This window comes from Amblyomma maculatum, chromosome 5 (assembly GCF_055883805.1).
Source record: "Amblyomma maculatum isolate TAMU_Amacu chromosome 5, ASM5588380v1, whole genome shotgun sequence".
Lineage (NCBI taxonomy): Eukaryota > Metazoa > Arthropoda > Arachnida > Ixodida > Ixodidae > Amblyomma > Amblyomma maculatum.
Genome location: NC_139348.1, coordinates 118,526,395 through 118,554,364, shown reverse-complemented (window position 1 = coordinate 118,554,364; position 27,970 = coordinate 118,526,395). Strand labels below are relative to the sequence as shown.

General features: G+C 45.5%; 1 protein-coding gene and 1 non-coding gene across 2 annotated transcripts in view; both read left to right on the top strand.

Annotated features, from left to right (window-relative positions):
* The first annotated feature begins 6,366 nt into the window (after window positions 1-6,366).
* On the top strand, window positions 6,367-6,448 carry TRNAS-AGA (transfer RNA serine (anticodon AGA)). Its single transcript has one exon. It is a non-coding gene; the product is annotated as a tRNA-Ser (tRNA).
* Window positions 6,449-7,418: 970 nt separating this feature from the next.
* The window catches only part of LOC146189321 (pseudouridine-5'-phosphatase-like), a 22,003-nt gene continuing 1,451 nt past the window's right edge, over window positions 7,419-27,970 (top strand). The window contains exons 1-4 of the mRNA XM_084604172.1: window positions 7,419-7,530; window positions 19,492-19,710; window positions 20,484-20,716; window positions 25,697-27,970. The exon at window positions 25,697-27,970 is cut by the window's right edge and continues 1,451 nt beyond it. Coding sequence (XP_084460298.1) covers window positions 7,470-7,530; window positions 19,492-19,710; window positions 20,484-20,716; window positions 25,697-25,885 — 702 coding nt within the window. The 5' untranslated portion in view covers window positions 7,419-7,469 and the 3' untranslated portion in view covers window positions 25,886-27,970. The remainder of the gene's footprint in view (window positions 7,531-19,491; window positions 19,711-20,483; window positions 20,717-25,696) is intronic.

Here is a 27,970-nt window from a genome sequence, read left to right as displayed (position 1 = left end):
GGGGTAAATGCAGCACAGCCCCTCAAAACCCGCTACTCTGAGTTCACCCCCAAGTCTCAGCCGCCGCCCCTTCGACGAGGAGGCCGAGATACGTGCCAGCCGGCGACTTCAAGGGCTTGCTCCTAAATTTGGTCTGTTGCCGAACTCCGGCTCTCCACAACTTACAATGGCCCGGAGTACCACGACCCAATGTCAACAGACGGACTCGTTTCTCGCACCGTCCGTGGTGTACCTACCGATGGCTCCTCGAGCGGCTGCCACGTTCCATGGCGATGCCTCCGAAGATGTGGAGGATTGGCTGGAGCATTACGAACGTGTGGCCCGACACAATGGCTGGAATGCCGAAAACTGTCTTCAGAATTTGTATTTCTGCCTGGACAGTACGGCTCGGCACTGGTTCGAAAATCACGAGGCCTCCCTTACATCCTGGGACACCTGTAAAGAAGAGCTGCGACGGACGTTCGCCAATCAGTATCGGCGACAGCGAGCAGAAGACCTTCTGCAAACGAGAGTACAACGACCCGACGAAACTGTAACGAGTTTTGTTCAAGACGTCCTACGACTTAGCTCCCGTGCCGACCCCCGTGCCACCGAGGAAAAAAAGGTGCGTGCACTCATGCGGGGCGTCAAGAGTGACATTTTCGGCGGGCTTATTCGGGATCCGCCGACTACAGTGGCACAATTTGTAAATGAGGCGACGAACATTGAGCGAGCCTTGGTTACGCGAGCGGACCATTATCGTCGCCTTGCTGGAGGTCCCAGCGTTTCGAACCTTTCAGCTGCTCGCTTCCCTGTTGGTTCCCTCGACACCGCAAACCTACGCGAGATCATCCGCGAAGTTGTACGCGAGGAAATACGGCAGCTGCTTCCACCTGCTGATGGTACGGCATCCTGCGCCCTCACGGATGCTGTCCGCGAAGAAGTACAACGTGCCCTTTATCCACAGTGCTCCGTTGCTTCTTCACCTACTCAGCCCATTGAGACGTACGCGTCCGTTGCTAGTCGCCCGCCGCCGCAGCAGCCACCACCGCCGCCTGCTCGCCGTCAGTACTTGCCTGCACAACCCCGTATCCCTGTGTACGATCTTCGTCCGCAGCAGCAATGGATGAGTAAGGCTGACGCGTGGAGGACAACCGACCAACGCCCACTATGCTTCCACTGCGGAGAAGCAGGCCACGTCTACCGTCGCTGCCCTTACCGCGAGCTTGGTCTTCGCGGTTTCCAGCGGAATGCTCCCCGCCCGGAGTTCGGCGAGCAACCCCGCGACATCGCGGATTATCTGCGCCGTTCACCACCACCCGACCGGTCTTCACGTCGCGACCTTCGCTCGACACCGTCCCGCCGATACGATTCTCCCCTTCGCAGCAATCGACGGCAAAGCCTGTCCCCTAATCGGGAAAACTAAGCCCGGCGACGTCTGGAGGTGACGTTGCCGAACCCGTTCCTGTTAAAGAGCCTCCACGTTTTTCGCCCCGCTCCCCCACGCGAACCGACGATCAACCCGACGACCTTCCCGACGAACTTCGCGCCGAACTTCTCGCCGAACTTCCCGCCGAGCTTTCCGACGAGCTTTCTGACGAACTTCACGACGAACTCCCCGACGGAGCTTCCGACGACCGTCGCGCCACAGTGTACAATAACCTCGATGTTGTGATCGACGGATACGACGTGACGGCACTCGTTGACACCGGTGCAGACTATTCTGTTATGAGTGGGGAGCTATGCCGCCGACTTCGCAAGGTAACGACGCAGTGGGATGGCCCTGATATCAGAACCGCTGGAGGCCCCCTCGTGAGACCAATCGGCAGATGCACTGCTCGTATTGAAATTAATGGTCTCAGGTGCCCGGTTACCTTTGTTTTACTATCGAAATGTTCCAAAGACATTATTCTCGGCATGGATTTTTTGAGTGATTGCAGCGCTGTAATCGACTTTACCGACCGGCGCCTCACGCTTCGTCAACCTCGATATACCTCGGCGCAAACAAAGCCCCAAGTTTGCACGGCACGCGTCTTGGCGGAGCACGTAACCGTACCGCCCCAGTCTAGCGTATTTCTCCCTGTCACGTCCGACCACGTTGCTTCTGGCGAAGTTCTGCTGGAAGGAAGTGCTCAGCTGCTTCTTGAACAGGGTCTTGGTGTTGCTCGAGGTATCGCGCAGCTCGATACTGGCTTGGTACACGTCCTAGTCACCAACTTTTGTGGCACTCCACAGCGCCTTACGAAAGGCACGGCTCTCGGTACCATGGGGAGCATTACCGCCCCTATTCAAGTTGTTGCCCTGTCCGAAGGTGCTTTCTCCTCCTTCTCTTCGCAGCAGAACGATGCACCTTTGGGTGTAAGCATTGCACCTGATCTGTGAGCGAGATAGCGCTGCTTGCAGAATTCCAAGACTGCTTCTCTACGTCCTCCGGAGTTCGCCAGACGACCATTGCCAAACACAGAATAATTACCGATGACGCTGCTCACCCTGTTCGTCAGTCGCCTTACCGAGTTTCGTTCAAAGAACGTGAAGTTATTCAGTTCGGCGCAATATGCCTAAATAAATGTTTAGTTGCTTTTCTTTCTTCCGCGCTTGCACTGCCCGGTGTGCAGCTCTATTAGGTTCGTGCTGTGCTAAGTACTGCGGCTCCTTCAGATCCTTCTCCGGGATATAGTGCCACGTAGTTCGTTTGACATTTGTTGAAGTCAAGAGAAACGAAATTTGATACGACCTGTAATCCTTTGTAAACGCGCCTAAAGTTACGTACTTTCTTGGTTTCACTTGATTTATTATTCTTTTCATAATTTCCATATATGTTACTGCACAGGTGCAGACATCAGTAAACGGAGCACGCTTTTTCGTTCAAATTAATATCACGCCTTCTGCAATGGAGATAAAAAAAACAGTATTTGTAAAAGTGAAACGGCACTGGCGTCTACTACCAGTTCGCACATACCACGATTGCCAGTTTCGATTATGCAATACGTGAAAAATATTACAAGGAAAAAGCGTGCTCTGTTTATTTTTGTCTGCACCGGTACACCATTTTTCCTGCATTGATCTCACCTGATTTCGAGTTACTTACTCAATGCCCCTACTAGGGCTCCGTTAAATATAAAATATCAAAATTTTTATTCTCATAGTGCTAGGCTTATATAGGAACAACAATATAGCGTTAATATATAATTAACAAATAACGTTATAGAGAACTGAATAAGCGCGGGAAGTTGTAGAGATACGCAATTACTAAGAACGGTTTCTCAAGCATTTTAAACTCTTGTAGCTCAGGAAATATTTCTTCTATTCCGAAGACCGAGCCTATAGGAGTGCAGCCAAACGCGGACCGATAGCTAATAAAAAATTTGCTTAATTTTCAGCCAACACTATATATCGTCAGTACCGATTCTATTAAATTACTATTCTAGGCTTCTTGATTAGTTTACCAAATCTCTCGTGTACAAGGTTATGTGCTTAATTTTTACTGTCTGGTGACATGAAGCAGAGCGTGCGTAAAGCATTATACCACAGGAAACTGGAGCAAAAAATGATTATAACATCGTGGCTTACAGACTTAAATTTTTAATTTATTCTACCCTGGTCCTTTCTTCCTGTCGCTCGCCTCTTTTACTTCTGCCTTTCTTTTGGTCATCCCTCTATTCTCGTTGCCCCAGTTGAGGTGCTTCAGGAACAGAGATAGCAGATACCAAGGCGGCAAACATCGTTTTACTCCATTTTGTTTTTATCTTAAAAAATAACCACCCCCACCACCACCACCACCACTACTACTACTACTACTACTACTACTACTACTACTACTACTACTACTACTACTACTACTACTACTGCTACTACTACTACTACTACTACTACTACTGCTACTACTACCACTGTTACTACTACTATTACTACTACTACTACTACTACTACTACATACTACTACTGCTACTACTACCACTGTTACTACTACTACTACTACTACTACTAATTAAAAAAAATATCAGTAAATAATTATTCCCTTCGCAGAGTAAAACGTCACCCACCATAACCAGAAGCCTCAAAAGAAATAGAAGACAAATGGAAGCAACATATGAACGCACATTCGGCCAGATTATTTTTTCAATCTTAAGAATCGATTAAAACAGCGCTAGGAGAGACGAAACACGTGAACGACAGACACAGCATGTACCAACCAGTCCGTATTTGCCCTCTTCTTCTTTCAATGTCAGCAGTTGTATTGCCATGGCATACTACTACTTGACTGGCAATATTTTTATCACGGTGATGTGAGCGATTCTCTTCTCTGGGGAATTCCTGAAATTTGAGGATGAAATTATTGACTGATCTGGTCATTTTCTCGCAGCTTATCGCAAAAACCTGATTAGCAGGAATATTTAAGACTACTTAAGTAAAACGACAAAAAAAGAAATTAGTCCATGTTTTCTGCTTTTTAATGATGCCTGAGATATTTCTGGATTTGTACCACTACAAGTTATTCTTCTGTGACCGCAAAATTTTTTATGATCCAACATCTTCTTTCCACTGTTTTGGCTACGGTTTCAACAGCCGGGTGATGGCAGTGGCATCCAAAAACAACACGGTTCTCATGAAGCATGAAAACTCCTTCTTTCTAACTGTTTAATATTCCTTCTCTCGCGAGACAGGCTAGCTTTAGCGTTGTCGTAAATCAAAACGACGAAGAAGCGATGATATCGCAGTTTGCTTTTTTAGTTTGTGGGGCCTGTATGCAGATTTATAGTTGCCGCTTGGTTGGGAACCGTAACCAAGACAGCTAAGTGAAATTTAATTATAAAGTACTTAGGCGATTACTGCTGAATGATGCGTGTACGCAGATTACAAACAATAAAACAAGCCAGCAAAAATAGCGCTCTGAAGTCGTTTCAGCCACCCACTTTTATCCACCGTAATCAACTTTCAGTCACATGCATAATTCATTCCAATCTACAACTATTCACAGTAAACCACACAAGTCCGACTGAATCCAAGGTAGTTAATCCGCTCTTGGTCCACTGTAATCCCCGCCAGTAGCCTCATAATCCACTCTACATCAACTTAGCCTATTGTATTGTGAGTGAGTGAGTGAGTGAGTGAGTGAGTGAGTGAGTGAGTGAGTGAGTGAGTGAGTGAGTGAGTGAGTGAGTGAGTGAGTGAGTGAGTGAGTGAATGAGTGAGTGAGTGAGTGAGTGAGTGAGTGAGTGAGAAGACTTTATTTACACCGACATGGACCTCGGGGCAGGGGCTCAGCCAGGGGGAGGGTCTCCTTGCCGGCTTTCCTGCGCCGTGGCCGCAGAGAAGTTCTTGGAGTAAGCCTCCTCCGCCAAGCGTAGGACGATCTTTTGTTCATCCACATTTGGGCTGCGAATGTAGGACTCCCAGGTAATTTGATCTAGGGGATCAGTTTCTTTAGCTCCCGAAGAATCGGGGCATTGCCAGAGATTTTGACTCAGCGGTACGTTGCAGAGATTGCAAGCCTTTGGGTCCCCTGTCAGCTCATTATGCAGAATAACATGAGGAAAGAAACGATTGGCCTGAATTTTTCGTCAGGCCCTGCATTCTGAGGATATTATAGGGACCTATCTGGTGGTGGATAGATCCTTCTGTTTAGTCTGGGAGTCTCATAGAGCTCCTTGTAGGTAACGGGGGGGTCTTTACCTCCGGGTAGCGGCATCTCTGTGGCCGCTCAGGTGTATACATCTCGAGCGAGGCGATGGGCAGCCTCATTGCCTCGTAGACCCTCGTGAGCTGGAACCCAGATGACTGAAACCTCCCTAGTCGCCCGTCATACCTTTCAAATTTGGCGACGGTCTCTGATTGGTCTCCAGAGAGATGACGTCAGGATTCTGCATTGCCTGGGCCACCAGGTTTCGCTGCCGACGAAACAATGGGTGCGTTCCAATACCCCCTCGTAGACGTCTACTTAGACGGCTACGCGACAGCCGCCATCTTGGGACGCGTTCCAATTCTCGCGAAGCAGTCTCGCTAGAGTGTACTCTAGTACACTCTAACGCGAACCTGTAGACGTCTACGTAGACGTCTACGAAGCAGTCTTGCTAGACGTCTAAGAATTGGAACGCACCCAATAAATTTCTCCAAAGGTTGACGGAACCGTAGTTAATGGGCTCGTTCTTTTCTGTAGACTGCGTTGGGCTACCACAGGATCGGGCTTCGTTGTATCGAACTCGTGCAGTCGGAGCATGTGAAATGAGCACTGTGTCTTTACATCAAGGCGAAGATCAAACGCTTGGCTGAAAAAAAATTGAATCTGACAATTAAATTACGATATTGAAAAATGCTACATCTAGCAACGCAAAATTGAATATGTTGGTCATACATCACAAGATAATTTGCAGCCCGTACTTACGCCTCGCAGTCGTGGCCGAGTGGTTAAGGCGATGGACTAGAAATCCATTGGGGTCTCCCCGCACAGGTTCGAATCCTGTCGACTGCGCGAGCTTTTTTTTTTTTTCTTTTTTACGCATTAGAAAGTGAACATTTTGATATCTTCCGAGTTTCTTCATAGCGTTAATAGCGGCTGGCGCATATATATTTTTTTTACTCTCCTTGAGCAGGCTACACCTCTTTTACGACGGTACCCGGTAAACGCAGTTGGAACTTCTTATCTTCGTTCTTTTTTTTGTTTTTAAGTGGGAAGTTAACATCAAACGAGTTCTTTTATAACATTATGGCGTTTTAATACGGTCGTTCATTACGTGCTTGATCGGGCTACATCGAAACTTGTGTTAACCGTCTGTTGTCGGCGTGATGGTACCAATCGGTACCATTGGTACCCTGTGCGCGCTGTTCTTCAGCATTTCAAATGTTTTTGTCGTATGGATTATCATGCCGCATTTTTCATGTGATGCAGCACAAGCCTGACCTACTCGCCACATTCGACTTTGCAATTAAAAAACATAATCTCTGCAAAAAGAGAAATAATGATAATAAGGTGTGGTAGTGCAATGGTGCTGTGGCGCCATCTATAATCGCGTTCCTCAAACAACGTCATAATTGTTGCCAACGCTGAGGGTTTTTCTTCTAAACACTACAGAGGTTCAGAATGCGGATTGAGTTTTTACGTTTTTACCACGAGTATTCACTTCCTTCCAAATAACGGATGCTGATACGCCTTAATTGATCTACAAAAAGTTTGCGTAACCATGAAGTATGCTGCTTTTTTACACTGCATGTTTTATTGTGCAAATTGCGTTTGGCAACATGTTCTTTACAAGCAATATCAACATTTATTAAAAAATGAGCGATATGCATTTTTATTCAATGCCTTCTGTTTCCCTTAAAACCTAACTGAGATTATAGAAAGAAAGGTCTATCATTGGACAACGACACCCCCTTGCCTATCTCGTTATCGAAAACGAAACTGCATGGCGCGACATCGCGTCGTCTGCCACTCGTCTCGCACAATTGCGACGAGGAAGACGTGAACTCGGCAGGGTGCGCTCGGGGTAGGGGCCATGGCAGCGACCTTCAAGCCGGTAACACACGTGCTTTTTGACCTGGACGGCGTGATTTTGGGTGAGTCAGCGTTCCTTCGCTGGTCAGTTTAACCTCCGGCGTAATCCTAATCCGTGGTGAATGCGATGGGCAGTTCATGGCCCGTAGCAGACGACGCCAAAACGAACGGCCAATGCGCGAAGCAGCATAGCGCCGCCTTTTGCACTGAGCGTCGTCTTGTTTCGCTCCCGAAACCAGAACTCGCGAGCGTTCTGCCGTGCCAGACGTTAACCGCGGTTGAGTGGTGGACGCGCGCAGCGCTTGCAGAACATTCAGATGCTTCTGCTGTGTCATTCGGCGACTTCAGACACTCGAGGAGACGTTTGCTCGGCAGCGTCGCGGCTCCGTGCGATTTGCGAAATATCGCGCGCTTTCGCAATACCGTTGTTATGGAAGCTGCCGAGTGCTCTCAAAGTCGATTGTTCCTTGTTTATTTTCGGAATTTGCTAGTGGCGACGAGCATCGTTTCAACACCCTAGCTCACTTCTGTCTTACGTACGCTCGTCTCGATCAGTGTGAGGAAATCGGGTGTGTCAAACTGGGGAACGCATGAGCGAAAAGCTGAAATTCTGCTTTCACTTTTAGGTAGGAAAAACAACCAAGTGACTATTTTTGTCGCTTTACAAAAATGGCTTATCTATGGATGCATCACTTCTGTTTTAGTCTGACGTGTGCATTAGTACAATCACTCCAGCTGTGTGGAACAGGTCCCGAGTTTAGATATGAGCTAGCTGGTTTAATAAACTTAAGATGCAGCCGCATAGAGATTGGAAGAATGCTTCGCAATATTTATTTAAAATGAAAAAACAACTGGCCTTTTCAAACAACTGTACCATTTCGCTTGCATTCCTTCTAAAAAAGCCGTTTTCTTTTTTTTTTTTTTAATGAGTAACGTTTTTGTAAAAAAAGCACAATTCGAGTGAACTGCATTGAAGCGATTTACTTTGACAGCCACCGTACGAGATAAATTCTCGCTGACATGAGCACATTGAGTTGAGGAGTCGCAGCTAGCACAGAGTTCGCTGGTGCCTTGTGTGTGCGTGGGTCAGTGCACGCATGGGCGGGATCACTGGCAATTTGTGTCAAGAGTCGTTGGCTGCTTCTAACGACCTTGACTCCAAAGCGGTAATTAGACAGGCGCTGGCGTGCCAGGAGGGCACCGTTGCGAGCTCCTTTCTCAATCTGTCTTAATTATTTTTGCTTTTAATACTATTATTTTTTTAACCAGCTGATACGCTTAGGTGGAGGCGCAAAATACAAGTGATTTCCGTGCTGTCCTGGCATGTAAATAACCGCAGCTAGGTCGTTGCAGTTCACCTGCGTCTCCAGATACTGTCGTTATTCTCCTTCATTCAGCCCCTAGCTGTTTCATATCCCATGCTCTGTCGGGTCATTTCCTTTCGTAGTAACTAATTATTATTCCTATTACGCGTCTCGTTCACCGGTCAGAGTTCACTGTTTATCGATACAGCAAGGTACGCGATGAATTTTTCAGTTTCTATTCCAGCTCTTATTCAATCTCTATTTACTCTATTTATTCCTTCTTTATAATTGGCTGTCTTCGTCATGCGTTATACTGTTGTTGTGACCCCTCCTCCCCCTCCCCCTTTTTTTTTTTCTGAACGTTTATCTCTGAGTCATCTGCATGCTTAAACATGTATATATATATATATATATATATATATATATATATATATATATATATATATATATATATATATATATATATACCGGTTCATAAATTTCGATGCATTTGAAAAGTTTTACCAGAAGAGAGGTTTTCTTTGCGGCTGATCAATAAACGTAAAGCTGTATCACAAAAAAAATTAACAGCAGTGCGTCAAGTTCGGGGTTCAGTCAGTCACAAAGGTCGTAAGGTATCCCGGCCTAACCTTCAAATCCAATCATCATGCTCCGCGACTGACTTCTTTCATTTTCTTCTCTATGGAAAGGCGGGCCCACCAGCGCCGAAAAGTCGCAGTGTATATATATGTATATATATACATGAAAGAAAGAAAGAAGCCAACAGTCGGCGAGGCCAAGAAAAGCATTGGGGATTGTACTTTATGTATCTTTTTTAATTTTTACTTCGGTAATCACATAAATTAATAATGCGACGGCGGCCGATGTGGCTCAGTTGGACGCGATATTCGGAGGTAGCGATATTCGGACGCGATATTCGGAGGTCGTGGGTTCGGTTCCCACCACCGGCACCCTGTTTTTCCTCCTACTTTGTGTTTAATTATCTTTCACCTAAAAAGATTACATTACTAATTTATGTGATTACCGAAGTAAAAATTAAAAAAAAAAAAAAGACAAAGTACAACCCCCAATGCTTTCCTTGGCCTCGCTGACTGTTGGCTTCTTTCCTTCATGTGTTATAATGAGTAACCTCATTTCAACTATATATATATATATATAGGTAATTTGTGGCGCTGGATGAAGAGTATAATTATTTAATAGCTATATGAAGGACAGATAACTGTTTTGAAAACGGTTGGAAAACAATGGCCTGTCGCTGGAGGGATCTGAACCCACGACCTCCGAATTTCGCTTACAGTGGTCTACCAAGTGAGCTACAGCGATGGCCGCGCGATGTTCTACTTCTTTCGATATTTCAATGGGGCATAGGCCTAATGCAAAAATTAAACACGCACATATGTATATGCGCGCGTGCGTTTTCTCGCATGTAATGCGTTGATCCTGGATACGCACGTCTTTAGCTAGAATGCTGCGTCACCGCCCAGTGCAAAAGACGAGTAAATTTTTTTGCTCTTCGTAAGCGGCGGATGGTTTGTTTACCCGTATACGCCGGCCGATCGAATTATCAGATGGTTCCGGCAATCTCGACGTATCCAATTATACGCGGCCGTGCTCCTACAGTAAACGCCTTCGTAGATACGCACACACACAAAATAAAGGGGGAGGGGGGGGGGTGCTTGTTGACTGGCTTAAATTTCAGCCACAGCAGGATAGGATAGCCTTCGCCGGAGCCGACACTGATAGACGGCTCGAATTGTTTTTGTTTTTCCGTGTGTTTCCTGCAAAGTGTGTTCCTTGTTGGACTTTGAAGGTCGCGCTGACGGAAACCTCTTAGAGGGATAGAAAGAATTAATGATTTTTTTTTTTTGCTTCTGCAAGCTTTCATGCATTTTTCGGGACCGTCAAACAAACACTGGCGGACACATGATTCGAAAGCAGTAGCCTGAACATATTTTATGTGAAGGGGTCTCTCCTCTTTCTCATATTTAGCTGAAAAAAAAAAAAAAAAAACTTGTTTTGGCGCGTATTTAGTGATTGAAGCAAGGCGTGTAAACAGCCGCACCGCTCGAGGCAAAAGAAGTTGCTCTTGTGCCGCGGTGATTCCTGAAAAAAAAAAAAAAAAAGTAATAATAATAAAGAAATAACTTTCATCTACTTGATGCTGACATATGGCTGCAACACATACGGGAACAAATTGGTTGCGTACAGCAACGCGCGAAGTTTATGCCAATAGTTACCGCTGAAGATTATGCCACTTGACGTGTTTTCTTTAATGCTCCTGTCACTCTTGCCGTATGAAAGGCGGGGCTGAAAACGTGTAAATGTGTAAAACATCTGTGTGATTTCTCTCAAATCCACCGTAAATTGTACGCTTTTGGCAAGAAAGACACTTCAAGAATATTTCATTAACGCCCGATACGCGTGCTCCGAAATTATCTACACTGGAGGGGCAAAAGGCAGCAACAAGAAAAAAAAAATCTTGACGAGGTAAATTTTTCTTTTACGCGCGCAACTGACCACTGACTTGCTCTGCGCGTGCGCGCACGAAAAGGAGAGGCAAATATATATATATATATATATATATATATATATATCGCGTTTTCGCGGCAGCATTACGACCCGGATGTGGCTCGCGTTTCACTTCCTGATCCTCTTCCTAATGCGCTCACGTCAGGCATTGGTGGCGAGAAAGGAAGAACGGAAGGAAGTTGGGCGGGCAGGGATAAAAAAAAAAAAGAAAAGAAGAAAGGACACCTGAGTAAATGGAGAAACACGTCTCGTTTGGTGAATCGATGTGACGTGCTCGCTGCAGAGGAATAAAGAAGGCCGAAAGGTGGTCGACTGCCCCAAAGGACGGTCTTTCCCGGCGTCCTCGTGTCGACGATCACGTACGCACGGTTATGCAGGCCACAGGTGCGAGGCACGGATCGTGCTAAATAGAAGTGGAAGAGCAGAGACAAGGGCCCGAACATTAAAGCGGGTTTGTATTTGTAGCAAAAAAAAAGTAAGATAAAAAGCGGGGCGAATTATAGTGGTTGTTTATAGCGGCGCCCCTACAAAAGTATTCAAGGTGTTTAAAAAATTATGGTATGTTCTAGGCGGTTGAAGCAGTTGACAGCTGTGAATTGAGGACCGGATGGCTGAGTCTACAGTATTTTTCTCCGTTTTACGCAAATCTAATATATGAACGCTATAATTACGTACCCTTTAAAAATATTGGTCCTGGGAATCAAGCGCTGACGCAGAAGTTGTAGATGGACTTGAAATAATTATAGGGGACACTTAAGCCACACACGGAAGGGTATGGCACCACAATGTTTGTGGTTTCTGTCTGCGGCTCTACTTGTGGATCTACGTGCGCGTGAATGAACGCGTGACGTCATGCAATTGGCGACATGGAGGAAGGAAACAACTTAGGAGAGGCCCTTGCCATTCCCAATGCATTGGAGAAAGTGTGGCGGAAGTGATGTCAAAATTTAGGGTTAGCCAAGTCGGGCCATTAGCAACGGCAACGCTGTTGCTATGAAAACTCGGGCCACTAGCAACAGCGTTGCTAAGGGCCCTAGGTACGTGAGCGTCGCGGAGAAAGAGAATGCGGAGGGTAAAGGAGGAGGAGAAGCGTTGGAGCGTCCGGTCGCGGCGCGGACGCGTCGGCTTCAAAAAAAAAAAAAAAAAAAAAAAGACGTCAGGGCCTCTCCTAAGTTCTTTCCTTCCTCCATGATTGGCGACCAATCAGTGTTCGGCCGTATCACTTACCAACTGCCATCTGCCGGAGAAAGCTCGCAAGACGAAAGAATTGCAGAAGAACGAGGTCTTAATCATAGTCGTGTTAAAATGGACGGTTGAATTACATGTGTCGAGGAATGGTTTAGCAAATTATTAACGCGAAAGCGTTACTTCGCTATGTTCACAGATTTCTGTCCGCAGACCGTGTCCGCAGACCGCGTCCGCCAAGTCGTGTCCGCAGCAGTTGTGGCTAATTGAGAAGCGGTAGAGATTAATGAGTAGTGTCAAACGATAGAGGCTGACGTAATGTTACCACAGAAAGAATAATTAGGCCAATAAGTTAAGTAAATGTTACCACAGAAAGAATAATTAGGCCAATAAGTTAAGTAATTAGTTACAGGCCAAGATATAAAAGTTGTCCGCAGCAGTTGTGAGTAATTGAAAGGTGGTAGTGGTTAATCAGTGGTGTCAATCGATAGAGGGTGACGTAGCGTTGTGTCCGAAATAATAATTAGGCCAATAAGGTAATTAGGTAATTAATTAGAGGCAAAAAACGCAAAATAGTGCCCACAGCAGTTGTGAGTAATTGAGAAGTTGTAGAGGTTAACGAGTGGTGTCAATCGATAGAGGATGATGTAATGTTCTGTGCAGAAAAATGAAAACGTAAAGGCGAAAATGGTTTCATTAGCGAATGGCTTGGCGTCACATTTGAATGTATAAATACTAAAATAGGTAATTAAATCAACCAATTAGGGTGATGTCAAAGATGTAACGTCACGCAACCGGAAGCAGGGCCGAAAAAGGGCATAGGAAGGAATTGGCGCGCAATTTGAAAGTACCGAAGACTATAAATTGGGTAAACAAGAAGTGAATTAATGTGACATCACGCAACCGGAAGTAAAGCCGAAAAAGCGGTTAGGAAGGGATTGACGCGCAATTTGAAAGTACCAAAGACTAAAATGAACAAACAAGAACTGATATAATGTGACATAGAGGTTGTGACGTTCCGAAACCGGAAATAGAGCCGAAAAAGGGCATAGGAAGGGATTGACGCGTAATTTGAAAGTACCAAAGACTAAAATGAATAAACAAGTGAATTAATCTGACATTGAGTATTTGACGTCACGCAACCGAAAGTAGAGCCGAAAAAGGCATAGGAAGGGATTGGCGCGCAATTTGAATGTACCGAAGACTAAAATGGGCAAGCAAGAAATCAATAGACCGATCCCGCCGACCGATCTGCGCATGCGCCGGTTTTCCGGAAGTTGCACCACCGCCATGTTTGTTGTAGTCGGCGGTCGGCTGGTCAGCGCAGCCCACATGCGACTGCACTATTGCAATCTGTGCTCCACAGGAACTCAACGCACATTTCCCATACCTCATTGCTGACAAAAATTTGTTGTCCTTATTTCACAAGTTTACACTGACTGCTACATGATAAACAAGCGTTCTGAGGGCCTCAATTTTTTTTTTGTTTTTATCCAGTAACTCGTTCAGTTGTGAAGAGCTTGTCGGAAATAATCGAGGGCTGCGTACAAAAAATCTTACCAAGGTAATTTGTGGTTCTGGTGATTGATGATTGATTGGTGTGTGACAGGCGATGGCGAGGTTAAGAAATCATTGTAAATAATTGATGAATTAATGAAATGAAAAATTAATGAATTGTATAAAGTAGGGTTCAATGGTGTCAAAATGCTCAGAATGCAAAGCATGATGATGCTAGAAGAAAATTTAATTATGTAATTGACCAATTATTTAAGTGAAATAATCGAAAAAATGAGAAATTGGAAAAAGGGGTTTCAAAGCTGTCAAAATGCTCACAGTGAAAAGCTAATGTTTGACTGCTAATTAAGAAAATTTAAAGGATGAAAGTGACCAATTTTTTATTAGAAGTAAAGAAAAAACTGAAAAATCATGGAGAGGTCAAATACACATAATGAAAGGTAAATGCTTGATCACGATAATGAAAAATTTAGTGTATAAGTGACCGACTAAAAGTTTCAATGACAGTATTAGATGAAAAAGTTCCTTCGAACCGCCTTTTCTAAAAATACTAGAATTTCAATTATTTTGATTGTACACTCTAAATTTTGTTATTCATCACCATTTTGCACCGACGTTTTCCCGGGTATTTTGACACCTTGGAACTCCCTTTTTCGGATTGTTACTTTTTTCAATTATTTCAGTTAACCAATTACACACATTAAATATTCTTAGTTAGTATTATATACACTTCATGCTTTAACAATTAAGAGCTCTTGTCTAGTTGGTGATCATCTGCAGAAAGCCATGGGAATATGCGCCAAAATAATTACGAGGCACTTTAGCAACTGAAGTAGTGAAAGGCGAAATCCTTAGTGCCGCATTCTGCTACGCAACTGGCACTAATAAATAAATAATTAAATAGTTATTAAGTAGGTAATGAATAATGACTGAAGTATATAATCAATCAGTAATAAGTTAATAATGAATAACTTAATCAGTCATCAATTGATAATTAATTATTTGATTATTTAAGAATTGATCATTGATTGACATATAGCCATATAAGGCATGCATTCGCTCATTCTGTGGTGGTGCTCTGTGGTTGATCGAGACCTCTATGACATCATCCCACCTCGGCCAATCAGAACGTTGCAAAAGCGGGACACATTTTGTCCACGACAGCATGAGCCATTAAAGACTTTCGCCTTAATACACGATACACAAGGGAGGGGTGTATGAAACAGGACGAGCGCAGACTATCAACTGATTTGTTCTGGAGCTTTGTTCAGACAGCGCAAGAGCGCCGGGCACATATACGTACACACATCGTAGCCTAAAAGGCAGGATCCAAAGATGCTAATTCGGTTTTCTACACACCCAGTTAGGCGTCACTGACACAGCTATTTTTCTTAATAAAACAAAAAGAAACTTCCAAAATTTCACGTACAATGCACTGTTTGTTGTACGTGCCAGAAATATTTATCTGCGGAAGACATGTGCGACATTTGCAATTCTTGCAATGCTCAGACAAGTTGGTGCTGTTGTCTCTCTTCGTTCATACTCCCATGTGCGATAACTTATGCAGCATCCTGTCTGACCTATGTAGGCCTTTCCACACGTTAGTGGTATCGAAACGCTCTACAGAGACGGCGAGCCGTGCACGCTCGTCTTCGAGTCGAAATCGGCGTGGCGCGATTGAGCGCCTCGATTCCAAACTTAGACTAGCGCTCGGTCGCACCTCCTTAGGGGCTTCGGCTCAATTGCTCCCGTGCTCTACGCAAACACAGGCGTATACGGCTGAGCACGGTGCCGTGTCTCGGGAGGGAGCTGAGTGGGGTGATCGATATCCCGCTTTGTCCCCATTCTGTCGTACGTACACCTGGAGACCTTTGCTTTTGTGTCATTTTCCATCAGCCTTGATTTGGCGATTGGCTTCGTTTGATTTCTTCATTTATGTTGCTGTTCTTCCTTAATCTCTTTCGGTCCCGATTTGCGTTTCTTTATTATTTTTTCTTCGTTACCTTGCCGTCTTTAACCTCGCAAGTTTTCCTTTCTTTTTTTCTTGAATATATGAACATTGTTCATTTTTCAACGTTTTGCTTTGCATTATTATATCCAGTCGAAGAACAAAACTACAGAGCCGTGTCAAAAATAAGACAATATATTCCGTAGTTCTGACGTAAATGTTAGAATCCTAAGTAGTTCTGTAGTACTTGCCAGTAGCACTTATCATTTTTTCTGTAGTACTTTTGTAGTGTATTATATAGTTTGGTAGTCATCTTCTGTTTTATCTACAGAAAATGCTGGTGCTACTAAATATCTGTTGTTAACATGTTAACTTTCGAAAACTGCACAGAAATTCTGTCGTGTCAACAGATGATTTTTTGTAGTTTTTTTTTTTTTTACGACTGGGATATACGCTTAACTCACTATATTTTTAAGCCTTTCTATCTTTCCGTGTAGAGCTTACAGCATTTGACCGAGCGCGTCGGTATAAGGCAGTGCTACTCCGCTGAGACGTCGACATGGCTGACTAAGCCTGAGGTGATTGAGTGGAACGACCTGAAGCGCTGACCGCGAAATTACGCTGATGACCCAGTTATGTCATTCTTGATGTTAGGCGAGCCCTCTGAAACGCTGACGTCGACCTGCATATTGATATCGCTTGCCCTGTCGTTTCCGTATTCGCTGTAAGCCAGACGACAGCCGTACATTGCGACTGATGTAACTGTGCCGCGGTGTATCAGGTTGCCCGAAAGTCTTGAGACACTGATGTATTCGGAAGCGATATACATGCGATGGTAGCCTAGATACCAGAGTCTTAAAGTACCCCGGCTATTCTCTCGTCCATGATTTGTTATACCTCAGAGCTGTAAGACATTGCGTCCTGCAGCGCTCCCCTAGTGAAAAAAACCTGAGCCATAATAATCTCATGCAGATTTCTCATACTAAACTCATACAGTACGCGTACAAATCTCATATTATCTCATACAAATATCAATCAACTTATGAGATCTCGTACAAATATCATTCAACTTAAGAGAAATATATGAGATTATATGAGAACTGTTTGAGTTTAGTGTGAGTTTTGTATGAGAAACCTGTATGAGGTTACTAAACTCATACAACTCTATTGTTGAATGATATTTGTATGAGATAATACGAGATTTGTACGAGTATTGTATGAGTTTAGTATGAGAAATCTGTATGAGGTTATTGTGACTCTAAAGGTTTTTCGCTAGGGTCGTGTTCCAGCAGTTCTCTTTTTTTTTTTTTTCGCAAAGCTCATTAACGGCGGATTGAAAAGCCCTCTCGGCGATTGACATAGCTATACTCCATGTAGCGCTCGCAAATAGAAATTTCTTTTTTTTTCTGCTCTGCTTTTAGGGGAAAGGTGAAGGCATCAAATGCTTGCGGTTGCAGCTCAGGTGTTCTTTAGCACTTTTGACCGTCAAGCCTACTTCCAGTGGCGTTTGCATGCTCCAACCTGTAAAACTGTAGACGCCAAAATAGAAGTGCAGAGGGCAGACGAGGCTCACTACTTCTATTTGTGCATCCTCATACCTCGTTTTTAAGGCGAAAGCCATAAATCAATCTAGGCTCATAGAACGAAATCCCGTGCGCGAGAGTTGTGCGCGAGATTTGTCACATTCCGAGAGATTACGAGGTTAGTTCTTGTGTATAGCGTTCCTACCATCGGCAATGCCACACTTGAACGCGCACGAAGGAACGCCACGCGCCAGGAGCAATGGTGTACCGTCCAAACATTTGCTGAAGAAAGTGTGACAGATAATGCGCTTTTCCTATCCTGTAAACCAATTACAATTATATGTAGCACTGCAACGAACGCCGATAAGAGGCAAACTATGAGAGCCAAATGATGGGAGAGGAAGGGTAGGCTTTCGCCATTCTCACGGGAAGGATGGTTTTAGTACAATCCTAAAACATATATTTTGGTACGAGCTGGAGGGATTGATAAGATCACAGATTACGCCTTCTGCTTCCCGTCTGAAATCTATGTACTCGTTTCTAATATATGCAGAACTCGTTTTGTACGTATGTGTGTTTTTGTGCTCCTGGCAGAGATTTCAGCACGTTCCTTCTGTCATGCCTGTAACGAGTCAAGTTATAAGTCCTTCCAGGACGAATTCAGTGTTGAAGACTAGCGCCTAAGAAGACTTTGAGAGCACTGGAGAGAGAAAGAGAGAGAGAGAGAGAGAGAAAACTATTTGTCAGCGATGGGCTTTGTTTTGGGTTGCATTCAACTGCTCCAGGTGGCTGGCAGTTTGTCTGTGAGCGACCTCTAGCGCTCTTGCCGAGGGCCCGGACTGGACGTCTGGGAAAACAGCTTCCTAGTGCTCCAGCGAGGGAGATGGTACTAGATCTGTCGAAGGCGGACCCTCCGCGCAGTTCCAGATTATATGGTCTAAGGTGGCAGGCTCGCCGCACAGTTGGCAGTACAGATTTACTATGTCGGTAAAGATTTTGGTGTACGTCCAGGAGTTTAGCTGCGACCGCGTTTGCAGCCGCCGCCACGTGGTAGCCTGTTCTCGGCTGAGCGAAGCGTGCGGAGGAGGCAGGATCGCCCTGAGTTCTTTGTAATAAGTGGTAACGGCCTGATACGTATCCAGTGACTCACCCCGTCGGGCACCCGCTTCCGACGTCTCCTCACCAACTCGGATGACAAAACCTCGAGCATAATGGTGAGCGGCCTCGTTGGCCGGGACGCCCGAGTGAGCAGGGACCCATACGAGATCCACTATGTTCTTATATTTTGGCAACGAGCTAAGAATTCTGAATGCAGTGGCGGAGATTCGACCTCTGTCGAAGTTACGAAGAGAGAACTGGAGAAGATGCACTGTAGAGACGCGAAAACCTGAGCGTTGCTGCTGCTAAGGCACTCGACGCGTCGACATCGTTTTTTTTCTCTGTTATTTCACGCCGCCTGGTCGATTCGACCGCTCGCGGGCCTCGCCCGCACTGGGGCAGATGGCATATGTGTATGGCGTATTCACCTAGGTTAAATGAAATGAAATGGAGCAGATTTAAGTTCGTGATGACGGCGATGTTCAGTGCACAGCTCGGGAGTGTTTTGCAGTTCGAACTTGATGAAGAGGGCGATGTTTACAGCACAGCACGAAAGTGTGTTGCAGTTTTAAACGAGGCGTGATCGACTGCGGCCATAGTATAGTGCTCTCGTGCGTGGGCCAGGGAAGCTTATCTGTTCGTTCGGGAACAGGCTCGAAACCCAATCAAGACATTGCTTTCTTCTTTCTCTGAAGTCTCCGACGCACTTTGATGACAGGCTCTCCGTTCACATACTCTGGTGGCGCTACTCATGCGACAGTACTTTCGCCTTAAAACCGGATCAAATCATTAACGATCCTATGACTAAGTTTTTCCTTTACCTCTTTTTGCGAAAACTCTCGCGTCACCCTGCCTCTGACACGCAGAAGCTGCATCTACACCTCTATTAATTCCGCTACTGCCGCTCACGGCTTCTTGCAGACACGGAGAAGCTGTACACGAAGGCAGTGCAGATGGTAGCCGAGCGCTATGGCAAGCAGTACACGTGGGAGCTGAAGCAGCGAGTGATGGGCATCCCGGGCAAGGACGCCGCCCGCCTCGTCATCGACGGCCTGGGCCTGCCCCTGGGCACCGAGGAGTACCTGGCCGAGATGGACTGCCACTACGCGAAGCTTTTTCCCAGTGCCGAGCTCATGCCTGGTAAGGGAAGTTCACTTCGTGAATCGCAATCGTGTCACGGCTATTATCGCGCTTATATTTGTACTGCAATCAGTTTATTCTAGACATATTGTTCGGATTAACAGTTAATTAAATCAACCTAAACGCACCGGTCCATGCCTATTTCCTAATTATCCAGAATTCTTTGTCAGAAATTCGAACAATGCAATTCCTTCAGTGCTGCATTGTTGGCTCCAGTATACCTATCCAACAGGCGGATTTTATTAGAATGAATGCCTTGGCATAAGAGTAGTGGCCCACGAACTAATGTCTAATCTATAGAACAAAATGACCATAGCCCGGTCTCAGGAGGCTAGCGGTCCTCATGCACGGTCTGTAGATGACACCGACGCCAGCCACACTCGCCACTAATCAGAATTAGTGTGAAGATGATGCGAAGATTGTAGGGCTTCGTGACGCGAGAAAAGTATGTGCCGTGGTTCTGTACATAAAACCAGGCGGCTAGATGGGTCAGGACGATAATAGTGGAGGCATAGACAATACAGGGTGATGGAGGTGTTTAGCAGGATGGCCAAGAGGGCACGTTGTAGATCGGTGGTATGGCAGGGCGTGTGACAAAAACTGCATTGGTAGAACATCAAGGGGAATTTTTTCGTCTTTGTTTTTTGCGAACAATAAAAATTAGCGAGCGACTCTGTGTTACACACATTCAGCTCATCTCATTGATTTATCTGTCCTCCTGTGGTGCTCGTGGCGATGGAACTTTTCTCTGAGCCAGACTTTGTGCGCTGCAGGCGTGGACCGCCTGGTGCGGCACTTCCACAGAAAGGGCGTGCCCATGGCCATCGCGACTAGCTCGAAGCCGACATCGTTCGAGCTGAAGACGGGCAAGCACCGCGACCTGGTGGCGCTCTTCCACCACGTAGTCATGTCCGGGGTTAACCCCGAGGTGAAGCACGGCAAGCCACACCCGGACATCTTCCTCGTCGCAGCCTCCAAGTTCGAATTGAAACCGCCGCCCGAAAAGGTACGTGGCTGCAGACTTACGTCTAGCCTTCCCCCGTCGAGAATTTATTCATATGGATACAGGCGAAAAGCAACGCGCCCATCTGCTGTGCGATGTCAGTGCACGTTAAATAACCCCAGATGGCCGAAGTTTCATATGCCTTCCACTATGGCGTTCCTCGTAGCTTGAGTCGCTTTGAGACGTTGCACTCCATAAACCAACCAACCAGAATCAAAGGGAGATCCCTGTTGCAATATTTACAGACATTTGCAAACTTATAGCATCACCATATATTGATTGCTTCGCTACAGTTTACATCGTATTTGCTTCAGATGTACTACACGCGCGATAACCGCGAGCTGGCAACAAGGCGACGTCAAGGCAGAGCTTTCTGGAAAGGTCCGCAGAAGGAATTTCTACAGTGTGTATGTTATATATAGTTTAACGTTAACGTCCCAGATCAGCATCGGCTAAGAGGGACGCAGCGTAGTGGAGGACAACGGAGTAATTTCGACCACCTGGGGATCTTTAATGTGCTCTGACATCGCACAGCACACAGGCGCCACTCCGTTTCGCCTCCATCACGCTTGACTGAAAGCCATACATTCTGGCTTTCAGTCAAGCGTACCAACCACTGAGCCACCGGGGTGGGCACAGTGCAAAGGGTCGTCCAGTATGTTTCGGTATTCTATAATGATTACTCCATCATTAAATTTAGCATGTAAGCATGCGTTTCCTGTCTCGTGTCCCATTTTTTTCATGACGTCTAATATTGAAAATTCATTTTCAGCTTCGATCGATGAACAAATAAAAATTTAAGGCATTCGACGTTCCTGAACATGAATACCGAGCGTTAGATCAGGATGGCATCTTGGTTTAAAACCTAGCCCCGGAAATGCTTTTTTTCAGAGACGTGTTTTCACGACGATGTTCACTGCACTCCGCAATGTTGTCACGCCGCCTGGTGGATGATGGCGCAGATGAAACTCTACGAAGACGACGATGTTCACTGTATAGCGCGAGGGTGTGTTGCAGTTTTACTCGAGGCATGACTGGCTGCAATCTTTTTAAATAGAGGGGCCGATTAAGGATTAAAGATTGCAATTTAGTAGATACTGTACAGCGATGTGCAAATTGCTTGTTTTAGGCCTAGCCTGAACTAGGGCTTAAGGCTTGGGAGGTTTCTAAAGAAGAGGTTTAGATACATGCATTTGAGGGATTGGGTTCGTTATACAGAGCCCAACGGAACAAAGAGAGAGAATTGCAATGCTATGGCTTGACGTTTTGTTGAGATTAGAAGGTGCATCATCCTGGGAAATATTTGAAGGAAATGAGACAGGTTAAAAACTACCTAGAGGTCATTGATACAGGCAAGTACAGAGAGGCTTGTGGGAGCACGTGCCGAAAGATTATTTTTCTGAAACAAGCAACCACCAAGCACGCTTTAGGAAAAAAAAAAAGAGATACGCGATGAAGAATGAAATAGACGAGATAGTACTGACAACAGGGTAACTAAACGATAGAGTGGATATACAATGGATGTTCAAATGATATTTTCGCTGCCTGCGAGGAAGGCGAATGAAGGAAGGATTGAAAAGGCTTTTTGCCATTGATCCCAAGGATCGATGACAATGTGACGGGAAACTTGGAGACACTGATCAGCACGCGGGAGGTAGAGAATGCGATAGATGACTTGAGTGCTTGAAAATGGCTAGACACTGGTGGATTTCGCGTTGCTTTTTATAAAGCTTTTAAGTCTAAGTTGTACAGACATTGCAGCGAGTGTTTAGTGAAGCATAGGATAAGGACGAAACGCCGCCGCCATTTTAAAGGTCGCACGTGGTGCTGATACCGAAGAGCGATGACACCGTGAGACTTCTCTCAGTGAACTCATACCAGCCGATAACACTTGCCAAAGTGTTATCGAAGTGGTTACAGAGGATAATTAAAGAGGTTAATACATTGTGGGGCCACATCAAGCATGTGGAATTATATGGCGAAGCATATATGCAAATATTCATTTTGAGATGCTGTGACGCATTTAAAGATCATGTTGCAAGGCTTCAAGTAGACCCGTAGAAGGCTTTTGACCGGGTAGCCATGAAATTCTGTTTTCAGTATGGGATCATGTAAATTTAGGCTCAGTCATGTTAAGAGAAGTTGAAATGGTTTATGCAAAGTGTTTCACCATCATAATCGTAAATAAGCAGATCAGCGACGGCTCTCAGAAAGGCCGTCTGTCAGACAAGGATGTCCGCTTTTTCCTCCTATATTTGCCACCTATATATAGAGCCATTTTGTTTAAAGCTGATTCAGAATGAAACGATTCGAAGATTTATGGAAATCGAAGTAAAGATGTCCTGCGCTGACTACAGTTGTTTTCTGCCGTGATCGAGAAGCGTTTCAGCGGCAGTTGAATTTGTTAATCAGTTTGTAAGCAAACGACCGGTGAAATTAACTGGAACGGATGATTCGGGCTCTGGCGTAGGACATGGGGCAACGCACCTTCCCTGTTCGAAAATATTTTACGGTTTGTTACACCTGCGGGGTACCTCGGTGTACCGCTTGAACATTACAAGTATACGAAAAATTACTGGAGTGGTAAACGCGAACGTGGCCTTGATATTTCGATGTTTGCGCGTTCAACTGTATGCAGTTGAACGCGCATTATGATTTAATTATTTAATTGATTAATTATTTATTATTTAATTACTTTAATTAATTAATTATTTAATCAATGATAATTAATTTATTGATTACGTAACAACCTAAACCTGGATACTATTTGTCGTAAAAATAAATCGGCCACACTAAGCCGCCCGCTTTTCGCTGAGCGAAACAAATTTGTAACACCTGCTTGTGAATTTTCTACAACCTTGGCATGAGTAGCGCTTCTAATACACAGCAGACTTTTGCAACAATGAAAAACTGCATACAGTTGAACGCGTACACATCGAAATATCAAGGCCACGTATGCATTCATAACTCCAGTAATTTTTCGTATACTTGTAGTGTTCAAGCAGTACACCTTTTCTGTGTACGGTTTTCCCACAGGTTCAACTGTGTTATGGCTTGCCGGAATTGTGAGCGTCGTCCCGTGACACTAAACGCACAAGGCTGAGTGCTTTTTTTTTAGACAGATTGTGGCTTCATTTGACATTTTAAAAGTGAGATTCTCGCTGGAATACTTCAGTGCTGTGATACAAAAATACTTGTACGAGGACTTCCTTGATGTAATGCTGCCAGTGCGCTTGCACCGTTCACTACACTGTGGAGGGGAGAGTAAAGATCTGTAAAAAAAAGAGTTAAAAACATGGTAGTAAGGGTCGCCAGCAAAAACGTTTCTTCTGGGTGATATATTACCTAGTAAACCATGGTTGAGGGAAAGAGGCTTCTTTGTCCCGTGGTCGGTGGTCTGCTTGATCGGAGATCACAGATCGTGTTCTCCTTGACAGCTGGAATGCAGCATTTCTCTGGGACATCTTGCAGATGACTTCAAGAAGGCATCGGCAAATCACGCCGTATGATGTGATTGGCAGGCTTTTGCCTGTTCATAATAAGGGAGTGTGTCATACGACGTAATTATGTTGCTTTTTCCTCCAGAATAACAGAAAACGGCAGTGGCTTTGAGAAATCTGAATGGGATGCCAGATTTGACAGAGCTGGCTAACCTAAAACGTTTGTGAAACACAGTGCGGCCTTACTTTTACCACAGTGTATTATCTGCTTTGAGTACGATAAATAAAGAAAAAAAAAGCGCCGATAGTATATTGCTTCCATGCCTGAGCCAGGGTAGCTGATCTGTTTGTCCTGTTGCGGGTTCGATACCCAATGGCACTTTTTTTTCATATTTGTTTTACGCGTTTGTTATATTCAAGGTCATTTGGTATGCATACTCCTTCGCTATATGTGCGATGCAACGTTATATACGAGTAGTCACGAGGTCGATGCAGGAATGACGCGAAACTCGCAAGTGAGCGCAGTTGAGCTAACGGTTTAGAAAGCTATAGAGGGCACTTAAGCTCCGCGTTTAAGGTTATGCATGCAGCGATAGGGGTTCCTCATTCTCGGACATGCACTCGGCATTGAAGAGCACTGGAAGGTTGATTCTTTTTCCACCTTTCCACCTCGAGTCAACAGTCCGAGCTGGCAGCTCCTCGATTCCAACCTTCTGATATCATGTGTTCTCGTTCACTCGCAAAATCATCTGCCCAGACATGGCAGCTCTGCCACCTAACATGCCCGTGAATTTTCGCTATCGACGCCAACGCCGTCGCCACATTTTCTCATTGACGATGTCGTTAATGTTATCGTGTTAAAAAGTTTTTTTTTTTTTGCCTACTAGTTTTTGTTTTCCCTCCAGGGGGTCCCGTACACTTGCGTCTTCAGCAGCTGGGCAGCGGCGTAAACAGTAATGTTGAGGTCCAGTGAGAAAAAAAAAATGGAGGAAAAATGAGGTGCTTCGTTATAAGATGCATAAGAAGAAAGTTAACAGCCGCTACCGGCAATTAATTAGAAAGTAGAAAAACCAACCATATGCCGCCGGAGGGATCCGAACCCACGACCTCCGAATTTCGCGTTTCTTTCTCTACCACTGAGCTGCAGTAACAGCTGTTTTGTCCTCTACTTCCTTAGGCTGCGTGTAACCTATCCTTGAGAGTCTCGAGAGTATTTTCCAGTGTCACCCTCCTCCATAGCGGATGACGCGAAACGTCGTGCGATACCGCGAGCGTCACGTAGAACATGAATTAACGGGGAAGGTGAGTTGATTAGCCTAAAGAGGGCGTCGAATCTGGCAGCCTTGACCTCATATAGATTGCCAAAGAGGGTTAAGCTCCCTCACAAAGTAACGGCCCCACAGTGGCTTGAGCGCACTCTCCAATTAGGGATCGAACCCATTACCTTCCGTGTACGAGGTTTAAGATCGTCACTGGTCCACCGCTATCGGTGAAGTGCATGATGGGAGAGTGATTTCCACACGCCTTCTCTTCTTGACCGCAGGTGCTGGTGTTCGAGGACGCGCCCAAGGGCGTCACAGCCGCTCTGGCCGCCGGCATGCAGGTCGTCATGATTCCCGACCAGCGCATGGACGAAGAGAACCGGCGTCGGGCAACCATGTGTATCGACTCGATGAACGACTTCAAGCCCCACCTGTTCGGACTGCCGCCCTTCGAGGAGAAGGAGCAGTGAGGGCACCACGTCGCCGTCTTGACGACGACCAATCAGCGTCGCGGCAGCAGAACCTTCAGGACTTCCTTCGAGACGCACTTCAAGACTATCCGCGCTTACTCTTTCTGGAGATATGTCGATGACGTGCTACAGCGACGGTCCTCTTGAACGCACTTGCCGGCGAAGTCCTTCGCGGCAACCGGTGATATCCTCGTAGGGACCTGGGACACGCCGCAGCAACTACCAAGTGCAAAACCTAAGGAGCTACTTAGAGAACTACAAAACATGTTTAATTTCTGCGGTATATGGTGGGGGCTTGGCACGGCTTGTTGTTAGATTTGCCGACCAGCCTCCTATGGGGAAAGCGGGACGGTTTTTGTCTCCCAAGCTGTTGTATATATTTTTGTGCACATGCTGTATTGAATATGTACATAGGCTACGTACGTCGACCGCTTTTGCGCGGTTTGGCGAGAACATTCCGAAAAATACAGCAATGCTGTGATTCCCTTTCCGTACTCGGCTGTCGCGAACTTTGTCTGCGGTGCTGACACCCGCATGCACTGCATCCGCACCTACGCGCGGACAGCCTTTATCGATTAGATAGGATGTCACCACCGTGAACCTCGCCAATGCCAGCAGAGTGTCACCCTATCTTCCAAGTGCCTGCCAGAAGCTCTAGTCGCGTTTACTCGTTGTCGCAATTCTCTATAGGGCCATTTGGTTAACCTACACCAGCTACACCAGTGCAGCAAAAATTCATTGTAGGTATAAGAGATTTTCTACACTAGTGTAGCTGGTGTAGGTTAAACAAATGGCCCTTATATGTGCTGAAGCCCTGCCTTGCACGTTTAATATTTATAGCTCTGCACTCGCGGATAAAATTCCTCAGCCCTGACTACGTGTTGAGTACCTCTGTGTCACCGTGATGGAGGGTAAGCCCAGGCAGATGTGTTGTCGGCCTAGTTGGTGCAATACTTCAGACAACTTATAGTTGCCCGAAAAAAAAAAGACGCACACAAGACAGGGTACAGGACGAGCGTCCTGTACCCTGTCTTGTGTGTCTTTTTTTTTGTCGCGCAACTATAAGATGTCTGAGGTAATAAGCCCAGGGTGTGCGTATACAAGGAACCCTTGCTCGGCGCATTGTGAACATAACGGCAGGGTCTTAACCACACAGGAACACGAAAACCATTCACCGCGTTTATAAGCGTGACATAAGGGCTTAATTACTTACTATGCCGGGAGAGTTCTGCTAAAAGAGCGCTTGACAAGAGAACGGACTCGTGAGACTGTGTCGCGTGTTTCTCGTTCGCGTTTAGTCTTCCTCAGCGACCACTTTCCAGGGCTACGTTGGAATGGTATATGTCAACGCGAAAGTATGTGTAATTTAACGTAACCTCGCCGCTTGCATTACGTTGTATGATTGTGACAGCAAGGCTTCATATATGTCACTGGAAAGCACACCAAGTATCTGGAGCACATGACGAAGTAATTAGACGAAATTTGGCGCTGTGGGCATTCTTCGGGAAATGTACCTGAAACCAAGTGAAGAGGTTTCATAATGAATAATTTCTTTTGGCCGCCCATTTGGCAAGGTGCCTGATATTTCAATAATTCAATACACGTAATAATTCAAGGACATGTTTGTATGGCGCAACGCGTTTATGGAAAACTTCAAGGCAGCATAAATTTCTGACAATGTAATGATTCGGTTGACATTGCGCAAGGCGAACACAGCCACTGTCAGAGAGCTTCATGTCCTGGGGCGTGACTAATTTCACCTTGATGTAAGATACTTTGACAAACTCGTACAACGTTTTCCCTTTGCGGCCGCCAATTAGATGGTTTCCGCAAGCGTACTCTTGTGACCATTCGTTTGTTTCCGCTTTGGTAGTGCTTCGTCCCTTACCTGTCGATGTTTGAATGAGCTAGATATTTTCGGGCACAGGAATGACATTGTTCGTGCTTTGGTATTGCTTCGTTTCTTACGTGTCGAAGTTTCGATGAGCTAGATCTTTTCGGAGAGGGTGGTGGGGGGGGGGGGGGGGGGAGCGGCAAGACGTTGGCTTCGGTGATTGTGCAATGGACTCTTTCTTATAGAAAGTA